Consider the following 15,672-nt stretch of genomic DNA (forward strand, 5'->3'; position numbering starts at 1 on the left):
GGTCTACATCTGTGTGATGATCAATCAGTTTATTCCAGTTCAGAATTAAAAAATATATATGTATTTTAACAGCAAAAGTTCCAACCTAGACAGGTGTGTAAGAGTGTTTTTAACGGGGAAAAATAAACACGAAAAGATATTTATGGGTATTTCTTTGTTATTTGTTTTTGTCTTTATTGCATTTTTGTTTTAGGCATAAGGGCAATGAAATGTACCGATATGTACGTATAGTTGCATATTTTCCTAAACTTGGGACCCAGGAACACACAGGATTTCTCATTTGGGTCCTAAGGCTGAAAAAGTTGAAGAAACCCTTCTGTAGAGGGCTATACTAGAACTGTACTTACGGGTATCAGATATCACGTAACATGCAGGCTAACTGTACTTACAGATATCGGGCGCTTCGTCTGATCCGTCCGGACAGTCCTTCTCTCCATCGCAGCGCCATCCTTTAGAGATGCATGTCACCTGGTCCTTACACACAAACTGCTTAGGACTGCAGGTCTTCGGAGCTGGAACATACAAAACACAGACAAGGTGTTATTACCAACATTTATCACAGAGTCCTTGGTTATTTTTGGAGAATTGTTCCCCCCCAGAGATCCTGTAATACAACGACATATGTAATTCTACGATTTTCCACTATACTGCATTATTGTGCCTGTATTTCTGGAAGAAAAAAAAAGAAGGTATGAATGTTTTATTTTCAACTAAACAGAAAGTAGGCTAGAGAACCACTAGTGAAGACATTCATTGGATCAGGACTGTTGTTGCTTTTGGTGTGTTTTTTTTTTTTTGTGGGCTGGTTGTTACATCGTTAGCATATAGACTCGCATAAACTGGCCTAATTAAAGTGGCGCTTCACAAGGTTTCCCAGAGTGTGGCTGAGTCTTACCAGACCAGACTTGGTCTCAAGTACTATTTATTTGATTTCAAATACTTCAGCGTTTGGTGGAGCCTTTGGTGGAGCCTTGCCTGGAGTGTCCGCTGGGCGGGGTTGCACATTTTGGGACTATGCCATTGGTTTAATAGTGCCAGGCAAGCTCAATCAAGGGCAGCTAGAGTATTTGAGAGATGGCAAATACTATTTGAACCCAGGTGTGAGTTTCAGTTTAACCATGTCAGCAGAGGGGCAGTGCCAGACAGAGCTAGAGGGCCGTCAGAGCTACTCTGTGGTGCTACCATGTGGTAAACCAACCTCAACAATCTCTGCTGACACGTACTGCTCAGAAATACCACACCGGGATTTTTCTCAGAGGTCAGAGAAAATGACAGTGATGACTGTGGTAGAAATGAAAATGCTTCTGGTCGGTCGGTTACGTTGAAAACCCCCTCAGAGGTTAATCAAAAGCAGAGGGAAAACGGGCTGTCTGGGGAGAGGAAATAAACAAACTGCTAACCGACTTAAAGGCACCAGTGTTGGGAGTGAGTGAGTTTGTAGAAGAGTGTGGGCAAAACTGTTTTCTGAATGAGGTGCTCCACTCCCTGTGGTGGATTGGATACAGAGCAGGGTTATTGACCTTGTGTTGACCCCTGCATGGTCACCCAGCAACAGGGTGTGTGTGTGTCACCCTGGGCCTGGACTAAGGCCTTTTAGTCTGGAAAATTCCATCACAGATCATGAGGGGAACAGCCTGGTTTGTTGCTGACAGCCAGGTCCTACATGACAAATATGCTAGTTTGGCAGACTGGCAGCATTGCCTCATTGTATCTGGTTCCTGCCTTTCAGTCAGTACATTGGTATTCAGATAGAGGAGGAGGCAGAGGAGGTGGCGGAGGAGGAGGTGGTGCTGTTGGGAGGCAGAGTTGAATACTGTTGGCAAAGACTCTTCTCGTGAGTCAGCAGAGTACGATCACGATGTGTTGACTAGATGAAAATGAATCATTGCTGTAGGATTAAAACCAAGCACAAAACTAACTCGACAAAATAAACCAACCCTCCCAGACAGTTACAGTGGTTCCCAACTCTAATCAGGATTCAGGAGGAGAGAAGAGTACTGTATTGGTCGTGTGTCTACCTCAGCTGGGGACCTCATTGTTACTGTACTTGTTTTAGAGAGAGAAGAGCAGCAGTGTTGTGGAAACAGAGCAGAGTCCCACACACACACAGAGAGAGAGAGAGAGAGAGAGAGAGAGAGAGAGAGAGAGAGAGAATCGCAGGACATAGCAGACCATCTCATTGTGATTCTCTGCAGGAACTGGCCCCTCTCGCTCGCTCTCCCTCCCTCCCTCAGCACATCATTTAGCAGGCAGAGCGGTGTTTGGGGGAAGGGAGCAGAACACAAGGGGAAAGTGATGTGACTGCAATCACAAGAGAGTATGGGGGCAGTGTATCATTGTGGTCATGTTCTCTCTAAACTGTCATGCTACGGGATTTAGGCTAGAGAGCCCTGGGAGTGAGTGTGTGTGTGTGGACTCGACTGCGGTGCCTCATGAGTGTCAGGTTATTGTAAATACAATTAGAAGCTGAAGGGTATACTGCAGATCAAATGACAGCCGTCTTTAATACACTAACAGCACCGCGATGTTTGAAATGATTAGGAGAGTGACGATACTTAACATTCAGAGCCACGTCGCCGCTCTCTTTCCAGGCCTCTCTATTTACACTCAAGGACGTGAGAGGACAGACGTTTTCCAAATGAAGGCATTTCCCAATGTGACAGGAATGTAATATGTGAACACAACCATGAATGGATAGGAGAGAACGACTCTGCGAGTGCACAAGCTTCACAAGGCCCTAGCAACCGCACAGGGGAGGGGCAAAAATAAAGACAGAGGGAGAGAGAAAACACAGTAAAAAAATATATAATAATAATAATTAAATTAAGAACAGACAGAAGCCGATGACCGAAGGAACTTCGATGACATGCACACACCTAGTCCCAAAGAGGGCCCACTGAGATGGAACAAGAGGCGAACCATGGCCCGAGGGCTATTAGTAGTTACAGCTTCCTCTTTATTGGTCATTTATGACCATTTCCTGTATTTGTCAATTCTGCCATGCTGTAAATACATTAGCTCCCCTTGCACTGATAAACAGTACTACCCTTCCATTGATACTACCCGTCCTTGAGACAGTCGCAACAGCTGAACATAGCCAGACGAAAGGGCAGGTCCAGCAATGAGGCCAGGAGAGGTGTGGTACTGAGCCCAAATCAGGCTGCTGTGTGTGGATATTCTCCTCCTCGTCCCCTGGCCTTTCTAAGCCTAACCTGGAGCATAGATTCAGGTAGGAGAAGGGATCAGAGGAAGTATTAAAGCCTTGAGTAGGATGCTATGTACGGGCATTTCCCTATCATTCCCCCGCCTCTCCGGAGCAGCGAGCCTGGAGCAGCTCAGCCACTTGTTCTCCATGACTGGGCATAAAAACTGGAAATAAAACATTGCGGATTCTAATTTTATCAACGCTCCACCATACCAGTGTGTACACACACACATATGCACACACACACACACACACACACACACACGGGAGAACCTCCAGGGGTAATTGGAGGTTGCTGGCTAGCTTTTCCCCTCAGTCGTCCCCTTTCAAAGCACAGTACTGAAATATCTCAGACAGAGAGAGGGATTGTTAATTCCTTATTAACGACCTTATGTTTTCCCCAAAGGCAAGGCCAAAATGCTGCAGACGGTGCAACATCAACCTGGGATATGATAGTAATCATTTGAATATGTTTGAGCTCCAGAAGGGGGGCGAATGAACGAATGAAAGAAATAAATGAATGGCCTTTATTTACCCTCCTGGGACTGGCTGGACCAAACAGTAAACAGGGGGTATTTAAAAGGCCATGATGCCAGCGGAAGCCAGAGCTGGCATTGCCAGTTAAATGGACTTCCTTTTCCTGCCACCTCTGAAAGGTGACTTGGATTACATTACCATTGGTGCTGTTATGACTAGACCTCCGGGAACATCCATCAATTAATCATTTCTCACCTCACAGCATTTCAACCAAAAAGAAAACAGCCACAACAGAATTGTGTAAGTCATTCAAATGTGTTAAACCTCGCAAGGCTGCCGGCCCGGACGACATACCTAGCCTCGCCCTCAGAGCATGTGCAGACCAGTTGGCTGTTGTGTGTTCTGACATTTTCAAGTTCTCTCTAGCTCAGGCCGCTATCCCCACCTGCTTCCATATGCCCAATATCATCCCTGTACCCAGAAAACAGAAGGTAACTGAACTGAATGACTAACGACCCATAGCACTCACTTCCGTCATCATGAAGTGACTTCGAGAAGCTAGTCAGAACACATCACCTCCTCCCAACTCACCTACCGCCCTGACAAATCCAAGGACGACGCAATCGCCATTGCACTGAACACTGCCCTCACCCACCTGGACAAAAATGAATGCATGTGTGAGGATGCTGTTCATCGACTACAGCTCGGACTTCAATTCTATAGCACCCTCTAAGCTCACGGCCCTGGGACTGAACTCTTCCCTACGGAACTGGGTCCTAGACTTTCAGAAGAGCCGCCCCGAGGTGACGGAGGTAATGTTGCCGAGCTTCGACACTGATTCTCATCACTAGGATCCCACAAGGGTGCGTCCTCGGTCCCCTCCTGTACACCCACGACTGAGTGGCCTCACACAGTTCCAACGCCGTCATCAGCGAACTTGATGACACGACAGTAGTAGGTCTGATTACCAACAACGACGGGACAGCCTACAGGGAGCAAGTAGACTGCCTGCCATCCAGGACACCACCACCAAGAGGATCATAAGGGATCTTGTCGCACTAAGAATGAGTCAGTGATTGGGGTTGTTATGTTTAACATGTAACAAGGTCATATTAGGATGCTAAACTGAAACGGATGAAAACACCTAAAATAAGGTATTTCTACCGTTTTGATGTCAATGACTGTCAAAACAGTCCTCGGGCTATGTATTACACTCAAAAATATCACTCTAATTTGTGATCCAGATTCAATTTGACAGCAAATTACAAGTACTCATTTCATATGTACACTACAGTACAAAAGTTTGGCGTCACTTAGAAATGTCCTTCAATTTGAAAGAAAAACACTTTTTTTTGTCCATTAAAATAACATAAAATTGATCCGAAATACAGTGTAGACATTGTTAATGTTGTAAATGACTATTGTAGCTGGAAACCGCTGAATTATTATGGAGTATCTACATAGGCGTACAGAGGCCCATTATCAGCAACCATCACTCCTGTGTTCCAATGGCATGTTGCGTTAGCCTTTTAATTGATAAACTTGGATTAGCTAATTGATCATTAGAAAACCCTTTTGTAATTTTGTTAGCACAGCTAAAAAGAAGCAATAAAACTGGCCTTCTTTAGACTAGTTGAGTATCTGGAGCATCAGCATTTGTGGGTTTGATTACAAGCTCAAAATGGCCAGAAACAAATAACTTTCTTCTGAAACTCGTCTTCTGAGAAATTAGTGCTATCCCATGCGAGAAATTGCCATGAAACTGAAGATCTCGTACAACGCTGTGTACTACTCCCCTCACAGAACAGCACAAACGGGCTCTTATCAGAATAGAAAGACGAGTGGGAGGCCCGGTGCACAACTGAGCAAGAGGACAAGTACGTTAGAGTGTCTAGTTTGAGAAACAGACGCCTCACAAGTCCTCAACTGGCAGGTACATTAAATAGTACCCGCAAAACACCAGTCTCAAAGTCAACAGCGAAGAGGCGATTCCGGGATGCCTGCCTTCTAGGCAGAGTTCCTCTGTCCAGTGTCTGTGTTCTTTCACCCATCTTAATCATTTATTTTTATTGGCCATCTGAGATGTGGCTTTTTCTTTGCAACTCTGCCTAGAAGGCCAGCATCCCGGAGTCGCCTCTTCACTGTTGACGTTGAGACTGGTGTTTTGCGCTGTTCTGTGAAGGGAGTAGTACACAGCGTTGTACGAGATCTTCAGAATAAAGTTCTTAGTTTCTGGTCATTTTGAGCCGGTGAAACAAACCCACAGACGCTGATGCTCCAGATACTCAACTAGTTCTTTAAATCAGAACAACAGTTTTCAGCTGTACTAAGATAATTGCAAAAGGATCAATTAGCCTTTTAAAATGATAAACTTGGATTAGCTTACGCAACGTGCCATTGGAACACAGGAGTGATGGTTGCTGATAATGGGCCTCTGTACGCCTATGTAGATATTCCATTAAAATATGTATATATTTTTAAAAAAATACAAAATTCTGCCGTTTCCAGCTACAATAGTCATTTACAACATGAACAATGTCTATACTGTATTTCTGATCAAATTGATGTTATTTTAAAACGGACAAAAAGGTGATCTTCTTTCAAAAACAAGGACATTTCAAAGTGACCCCGAACTTTGACTGTAGTGTATATTACTGTATTTTATTCTACTGTATTTTAGTCAATGCCACTCTGACATTGCTCATCTTAATAATGATAGATTTCTTAATTCCATTATTTTACTTTGAGATGTGTGTATTGTTAGATACTACTGCACTGTTGGAGCTAGGAACACAAGCATTTCGCTACATCCGCAATAACATCTGCAACATATGCGTACGTGACCAATAAAATTGGATTTGAGGTGAACGCTCTAATAAACATAGCAGATGTTGCTGCACTCGTATTTCTTATTTACTACTGATTTATGAACCTCAAATAAACCTAGAACTAATAGTATAAACTACTTATAAACCCTTATTCCTTCCATAAGTCAATGTTGGTTATCAGACAAAAATAACAATATCTCTACAGGCCTACTGTATATGGAGGCTTTGTACAGAGAGACGAGAGAGGCGAGAGAGAGTTCTATTGTAAATCAGCATTAAATATAAAAGCAGAGTTCCTCTCTCAATACCCATTAGAAGCTGAGGAATGCGCTCAGTTAGTCTGGCCCACTTTGTATGATTTGTCATAATATTTGCTCAAGAAATACCTGAGAGGTGAAAGCCTTTTCACACAGCTGTCTGAGGAGGTCACAGGAAGCTACTGTATGTCTGTATCCGTGTTACTAGCCAGTCTGGAGGAGGTACCCTGTCCTGTATTCACTCACACATTCAAGCATCTCAGAGTAGGAGTGGTGATCTAGGATCAGGTTCCCAATGTCCATATAGCTATATTTATTATGATCTAAAATGTTAAACTGATCCTAGATCAGCAAGCACGCTCAAATGCCTTATGAGTAGGATGTTAACGAGGCCTAACAATTCATTGATGTCGTGGTTTGTCAGTGCTGTATTTATTTTACATACATTTATATGCATAAGGTACATTTGAGGCAATTACCAATTCAGCACAGATAAAAGTTATTCTCGTCACACTCTGCTGGTGAATGTCAATGAGGTGGCAGAGGGCAGGATGAGACGAAACTAGTCAGCGTCGTTGCTCAGATCACAGTGTGTGTGTGTGTGTGTGTGTGTGTGTGTGTGTGTGTGTGTGTGTGTGTGTGTGTGGTGAGTGTGTGTGTGGTGATAAAGAAGAGGTAGAGAACAAGAGAGAGAGAGTGCCAGAGCGACAGAAAATAAACAAACTGGAGACAGCATAAAATGCCAGAAAGAGACCACAGCAGAGTATGGGACAGTAGAGTGGGAGTTGTTCCGTGTCACCACTATTTAATGAGCAGAGCAGGCAGGCATATGACAGAGGCCTCCAGACACCAAGCCCAGCTGGGGGACACCAAATTACGGGCCCACTTTAACTCCCTCCCTCATCCTGCCATCCCTGGCCATGTCTCCCTCAATACGCCCATCCCTCCATCCCAACAAATCAAAACCAGACCCTCATAGCACATTCCAGCACCTTTTAATTGATTTCATGTGTAGGGTTCTCGCATGTGTAGGGTCCTGCACCTAAATATAAAACAGTACCGGCACCCAAAATGAGTACCGGAACCTATTTCAGTCCAAGTCGAGCACAGTCCCTATCTGTACAGAACACAACAGACAGCACAAAGGTTTACTAACTGAGTACACTCAAAATGTTAAAAACACTTCCACATGTTCTAGCACTGAACTAACCAAAGTGGAACAGCAGCCTTTCATCCTTCCCATTCCCCAGTGGGTCGTTTCCCCGGGCCTGGCGATAGTGATTGGATTATATTACATGCTGTTAAAAAGGTAAGAGCCCAAATGGGAATCTGAAATGAATGGAATAAAATGTATGAGTCATACACACACACACACAGTCAAGTTTGGACACACCTACTCATTTAAGGGTTTTTCTTTATTTTGACTATTTTCTACATTGTAGAATAATTGTGAAAACATCAAAACTATGAAATAACACATGGAATAATCTAGTAACCAAGAAAAGTGTTAAGCCAAAATACATTTTAGATTCTTCAAATAGCCACCCTTTGCCTTGATGACAGCTTTGCACACTCTTGGCTTTCTCTCAACCAGCTTTGAGGTAGACGCCTAGAATGCATTTCAATTAACAGGTGTGCCATCTTAACAGTTGTGTTGTGACACGGCAGGGGTGGTACACAGAAGATAACCCTGGTTAGAGCCAGAACAAGAATAGACTGACGAGTTTCAGAAGAAAGGTCATTGTTTCTGGCCACTGAGCCTGTAATCGAACCCACAAATGCTGATGCTCCAGGTCCTCAACTAGTCTAAAGGCCAGTTTTATTGCTTCTTTAGAAATCAGAACAACAGTTTTTAGCTGCGCTAACACAATTGCAAAAGCCTTTTTTTTAAATGATAAACTTGGATTAGCTAACAATGTGCCATTGGAACACGGAAGTGATGGTTGCTGATAATGGGCCTCCCCATGCCTATGCAGATATTCCATTAAAAATCAGCCGTTACCAGCTACAATAGTCATTTACAAGGTTAACAATGTCTACACTGTATTTCTGATCAATTTGATGTTATTTTAAAAATTGGGAGAAAAGGCCATTTCTAAGTGAACGGTAGTGTGTGTGTCACCCCTAATATATATTAGTATATATATATATATATTAATATATATTAGGGGTGACAGAGAGGTGGAGGGCTCTGCGGGAAAGAGAGTTAAACCAGGGCTGTTTCCCATCACATATTCATTCTCTCCAACCCACCTCGCTTTCTGTTATATGGAATTTGGAACTTCCACAGAGTTCAACACAGCTCCAAAAACCGAAAAAGCAAACCAACCACTAGTATGTAATGACACCCTGGAGGTCAATTTGAAATCATTTCTTTGTTGCTCAGTTTAACAGCAATATTTCAAAGCAAGAATCCCCCCGCTTTGAAAGCAACAATTAAAACCAAACTAGGACCATAAGAAAGAATGAAGAGAAAGAGGGCAGAGAAGCTAGTTGTTATTGCTGGAGTTTCTGTGGTTCATTAAATATACAGTGGGACTTGGCACAAAAAGAAATTGTGCAAGAGATTTAAGGAGGTAGTTAGTTAAAACAATGGGATGTTATAGATCGATGTGTGCCAAATAAAATATTTGTTAAACTGTCTAGTTTGTTTCCAGATTTCTATGAAATCTGACCTATAATTTATTTATAATATTAGTTAAATAAATTGTTTTCCTTCCCCAAAAAATGTAATTAAGTATGTTAAAAGCAGCTTATTTGTTTTGGAATGGTGGACTGGTAGACTGCTGATTGGCCAGCTCATCCTCCTCAGGAGGATGACATCATCCTTTGAGGAAATGGCAAGCATTTCTGAAACGGCCCGTTTGAAAATCAAGTTTGAGGTGGTGTTTTCGAAGTGTTTTTCCTCCAATTTATGCTTTGGCCCATATATGATTATATGACGAGTCAACATTATTTGGGTATGAGAATATGATCTTTTATAAAGTGAGATTCTCACGGGACAGTTACTTTAACAGTTTATATAAAGCTGCTGTTATACCTGTGTAGTAACATTATCTCTGTGTTCGTGTAAAAGTTGCAGTGTTACAACACAGGTATGGAGCAACAATGTAGAGTGGAAGGGAACAATGGTAGGGCCCTATAAAATCTGTTGTATTTTTAATCTGATTCCGTTTAGTTTTTTCTCCATTTCCATTTTGTTTTTCGGGGTTTTCGTTTTTCCCCAATTGGTTCAGGGTTTCTCTCATAAAAATCACACTTTTTTAACAGAAATAAAATTTATAAAATGGATGTTCCAAGTCCACAACAATGCCTAAAACACACTAGTAGACCACTTGAGGTCTGGGAATAATCTAAAAGAAATTGATTTTGGGGTGTAGATACCCTTTAATTAAAGTGCGCACCAGCTGTAACTGTAACTGTAGCACTCATGTGATTGCAGGGTTTGCAAAACAAATGGCCACTGAATTTATGCAAATAATCCTGATATCATTCTGCCAGGTAGGCATTTTAATTGAGAAGCTCAGACACACAGGGCACACAGGTAACCTAGTGGTTAGAGCATAGGATTAGCTAGTTTGAAAGGTCGATAGTTCGAAACCCGGCGCCGACAAGGTGAAAAGTCTGCCAATGTGCCCGTGAACAAGGCACTTAACCGTAATTGCTCCAGGTTTGCCGTTGATAATGGCTGTGACCCCACCCTCCGAGGAGAGTTGGGGAGAGTTGGGCTATGCAAAACAAATAAAAAATAAATCCAATTCACAAGTGTATTAATACCCACTTGTACACGTGTGAAATAGGACAAATATAAGCACCCGTCAAATTATTATTACACACACACACACACACACACCAACCTCGGTCCCAACTTATTCAATGGAGGCTCTGTGCAGTGCCCATCCAACAGGAACAGCCATTTAGCTTTGTGCTAAAGGAGCAACTGGCCATGCAGTTTGACTGCAGCTTACTTTAAGCATTAACCAGCTTACTGTTCTCACACAATATCCATGGGTCATTGAAGCCCATTCTAATCCCCAAGTCATTTTCTAAGTGGTTAAACATGCATACAACAGCTGAACTGTGAGAGCCAGGCAGTCATCTCGTACCCTAGCTGGCTCCCCTCCCTTTTTGTACCATAAGCACAACAAAGGGGTCTGGGGCTGAACTCTGACGTAACATGATGAGCTGCTGCACGCTGTCACATAGGGGGAGGGAGGGGTGGGGGGGGGGGGGTTGATAGACATAGAGAGGAGCCTATAGCGATTACGAGTTGCTGTCAACTCACTCTCTCCAGCAGCCTCTGCTCTCTGACGGTGAATGTGCGGCAGGCTACACCTCACTACACTGCCTTCCACAGATTCAGCTGGTAAAAAAAAACAGAACATGGGAGCCACAAAATGAATCAACGCTGGACCACAAATTGACTGAGGCCTTCATTCATTGCAGCTCTACGAAAGCCATAAAATAAAATAAAACTCAATGCATGGCTTACTCTTTACTTCTGAAACCAAGACAGAAAACAAAGACTGGGGGAGGAATTAAGCTATATAGTAAACATCGTATGAAAATGTTTGACGAAACAAGACAACTTATTTCAGTTCAAAGGATTCCCACTGTATTCAAGGTTTAATGAGGTTTAATGATTTCACCGGATCTCTGCTAGTGTGTGTGTGTGTGTGTCTGGCTCAATAATAGGCAAGAATGAACGATAAATAATTATTTGCGCCTTTCAAAAATACCCAAGGGCACTTACAGAGTAAGGACTAAAATTGTGAATATAAATATGACAACAATAAAATGACACCCCAAAAAAATTGCAAGCTCAATAATACACACAACAACAAAAAAACAAGGTTATCAAGGCAGTTAAAATGAAGACGATTCGGAATTGGCAGATTAAAAGAAGAAGAAAAAGAGAGCTAGACCAAGGTTTCAAACTATAGGCTGAATCCTAGTCGGAAATGGGGAGTTTTAAGATTGTTTTTGAAGGTTTGGATGGGGTCAGATTCGCAGAGTCAGAGGCTGGAAGGCTGAGGGTGGGGGTAGATGTAGATGTGTAGCATGACAGAGAGACAGAAGTCAGCCAAGCCATATAGGAGTGTGGGGTAATGTGCTCCCGGGGCTTGGTGTGGTTGAGGAGTCTCAGAGCTGTTTTGGATATGCTGAAGTTCGTTGAGGGAGCTGAGCATTGCAATAGTTCAGGCTTGAGGTAATGAAGGCACGTAGAAGGGTTTCACCAACTGAGTCGGTAAGGGACGGGCGGAGTCCGGCGATGTTCTACAGATGGAAAAAGGCAGATTTTGTGATGTTTTAATGTACGTATCAAAGGAGAGTGTGGAATTGAGGATGACCCCCAGATTCTTCAGAGAGACAGGACAGAGTGCAGTGGTCAATGATAAAGTCAAACTGCTCCACCTTCTTCAGGAGACATCTTGGTGACCACCAGCTTTCTGAAGCTCATTCATGATTGTATTTATTTTAGACAGCTGGAGTGAACATGTGTGTCATCAGTGTAACAGTGGAGAATCCCCTGGGACTAAGCCTTGGGGGACCTCTGGCGGACAAGAGCACGGGTGGATTTGAAGTGCCCCAGGGTCACAAACTGCTGCCTGTCCGACAGGTAGGACCTGAACCGGACCAGGGCTGTCCGACAGGTAGGACCTGAACCGGGCCAGGGCTGTTTTGGTGATTCCCAGAGGCCTCTCCATCCTTTTGAGGATGGAATGGCAAACAGTGTCAAAAGGCAACTGGTAAGTCCAGTAGGATGAGGAGGATGAGATTGCCAGGCAGCCGCTAGTAATAGATCATTAACCACTTTGACCAGAGCCGTTTCTGTGCTGTGATTGGCCCTAAAGCCTGATTGAAGATGCTCAAAGAGGTCATGAGAAGTCCATGTGCTGCTGGAGTTGGGAAGCTACAGCATGCGCAATGACTTTAGCCACAAATGTAAGGTTGGACATGGGTTGGTAGCTGTTAAGGTTAGCTGGGTCAAGTCCTTGTTTTTTTTTTATTTTTTTTTTTTTTTACCAAAATGTGATCGCGCACATTGGGACACGGGACACATTGACACATTGACAACACATGGGACACATTGACAATGTCAACCATGAGGGGAGAAAGCACAAGACAGGTCTTGACTAGGGTGGTGGGCATAGGATCAAGTGAGCAGGTTAAGGCTTTGGTGAGTAGACCAGAGATGAATGCAGCAGCAACATGGGACAAGGCAGAGAGGGAAGAAAGGATTGCTACCATTTATCCATTACTCATTCAATAGCCAAGCATGCTCGGAAGTAAATAAACCAGTAGCCTACTTCAAATATTTCACAGTATGGGTAGGCTACAGTATTGCTGTGCGATAGGAGCATGACATTCTAGACTTTCATCTCAGAGCCTATAACAAGGCAGTAGAAACAATCATGTATTGATGAACAAAATATTGAACGACAATTCGTCTTTTGGAAGTGTGGGCGGTCGCATTCACTTTTAAAAATTGTTTGAATAGACAATTCATCTTGCAGAATGCGCACTGTAAAAGATTAAAACATTCTGCCCAAACCTCTACAGAACAAATGTGAGCACATTTGCCATTGTGCTTTCCTTTAGAAACTGTCAAGGCCCAGTTCCAACGTCTCCAAATTATACAGCAAATTAGGGGGTTTCTGTTTCCACAAAAAGTTGGGGGTTGTAACCGCGGGGTTGTAACGCTCGTTCACGAGCGCACAAATACAGTATGTCTCGGATTTATCAATGAAAACATATGTTGCGTGTGACAGTTTGATAAATCCCAATGATCTGTTGCACACGCAAATCCTACAAGCTCTATGTACGCATGGTAGATAAATGAGATCCCGGATACTGAGCACAGAAGTCAGCTGAAGCAGTGAGGAGTGAGTCGTTAGGTAGTAGATTGTTGATTGTGGAGAAGAGAGCTCTCTTTACAGATAATGCATTAATGAGCTGCAATGCGAATCGGGTCATATTTGGTAGATACGTTGATCAATGAGATTTGCAACCCATTTTCACCCACTCAAAAAGACAGCCAAAAGTTGAATTCCCAATGTGTTATCACTATATGCTTTCAAACCATCTAAAAGCACAACCCAATTCCAAAGGAAAATCTGTCTGATTTTTGGTTTAGTTGTCACCTAAATGTGTTATCAGTAGTGATGCACCGATTACATTTTTGGCCTATACGGATATCCAATATATTCCTTGACAAAAAACTGATGCCGATAACAGATATTTTACATTTTAGAGTCCTTTTAAGCATTCTGGTACAGTTAAATAGTTAACACACACACACACGCATCGGTCTAAGGCACTGCAAGAGGCGTCACTACAGTCCCTAGTTCGAATCCAGGCTGTATCACATCCGGCCGCAATTGGGAGTCCCATAGGGCCGCGCACAATTGGCCCAGCACTGTCCGGGTTTGGCCTGGGTAGGCCGTCATTGTAAATAAGCATTTGTTCTTAACTGACTTGCCTAGTTAAAAAATGGTCACACACACCAAAAAGTTATTTTGTTAGCATTTACGTATGTCACCATTACCAGTAAAACATAATCAAAACCTATTTCTTTCACTTACTTGCTGTGCTGTTTCGTTGTTCATTTCTTCAGTCATTTCATTCTCAACCAGGATTTCTATGGAACGCCGTTTGCGTCTTTGCGTGTCAAAAAATATACTATTTAACGTGTCAAATAAGCTTTTTGACCAGTCAGGACCTGAAAGACTGCACATCACATAAAAAAATGTATGAACACGTTAAATTATTAAGTAGTTATTACACATTACACTATCACTACGATTCATCGATACGTATGCTATGATGCTGGTAAAGTTATCGCGCGTACCTACAGTGCTGGTCATTTTTTTTTAAACTAGCTAGCTCATGGATGGAAACAATGTTCTTCCCCATAAACATTGCAAAATGACAATCTGTTTCAGTAGCTATAGTTAGCTAGCTAACGAAATAGCTAGGTGTCATCATCTAAAATAATTTATAAGACCGTTCTTATTTGATTAATGGTGGTCGGTCCCATCTATGTGAAGCTAGCCACAATAGTGACTTTGCGGTTAGGCTTCAAAATAAAAGTATGGCAAAATTCTACTATGTATTAATTTGCATCACTGTCAATGACATACTTTCATTTTTAAGGCAAACCACAAATTCCACTATTGTGCCTAATCTTTATTGCGGCGAGCTTCACAACACCTAACCCGGTCCGGTCGAGCCGGACTAGCCAGATGAAGCTAGCTGGCTGCTTATAACTTTAGCTTTGGGCAACAGGGTTAAGTAGCTGGCTAGCTATTTATTTTCATGGACCGAAATTTAATTTCAATTTGCGAACAACCTATCTAATACTTACTCACAAGGATTCCTAAATCATTACTAAGAATAATGAAAATGACTGCAGTTTCTACTGGTCATTATTTTCAAGTTGGTTGTATTGGTGCTAGCTAGGTACCAAGCTAAAGCTAGCTACCCCAGAACAAACAAACAAACAAATTATGCTTTATTACCAATTCGGTATTGTAAACACATTGTTAGTGGCCGGTATTTGCAGACTTTTTTGTACAGCTTTGACAGTGCTACTGTATCTTTTTTGACACAAAGACCCAAACGGCACGCCATAGTATGTATGTTGTAGAGCTAATAGCAGTGACACTATTACTGCGTAACAACGGGAGGGCAACATCTGAAAAATAATGCACTTGGTAGTGTGTACCGGTGCTCGACCAGTCGGCGAAAGCCAACATCACCCACGACAGAGAACAGTTGATTGTCAAGGGCAATGAAATCCATTATATGGCTTTAATGTATTTCGCCTTTGAGTTGTCTCACTGAAATGTTGTTACTCTTTCAAATTACTACTCGACTTGTTGACTGCTCGATCCACACAGCA

General features: G+C 42.6%; 1 protein-coding gene across 2 annotated transcripts in view; it reads right to left on the reverse strand.

The window, feature by feature from the left end:
* LOC110491981 (low-density lipoprotein receptor-related protein 1) overlaps window positions 1-15,672 on the reverse strand; it is a 139,777-nt gene that overhangs the window by 110,008 nt on the left and 14,097 nt on the right. For both annotated transcript variants that reach the window (XM_036946892.1, XM_036946893.1), the window contains exon 2: window positions 390-512. In XM_036946892.1, coding sequence (XP_036802787.1) covers window positions 390-512 — 123 coding nt within the window. The remainder of the gene's footprint in view (window positions 1-389; window positions 513-15,672) is intronic.

Source organism: Oncorhynchus mykiss, chromosome 16, assembly GCF_013265735.2.
Source record: "Oncorhynchus mykiss isolate Arlee chromosome 16, USDA_OmykA_1.1, whole genome shotgun sequence".
In the NCBI taxonomy this organism is placed as follows: domain Eukaryota; kingdom Metazoa; phylum Chordata; class Actinopteri; order Salmoniformes; family Salmonidae; genus Oncorhynchus; species Oncorhynchus mykiss.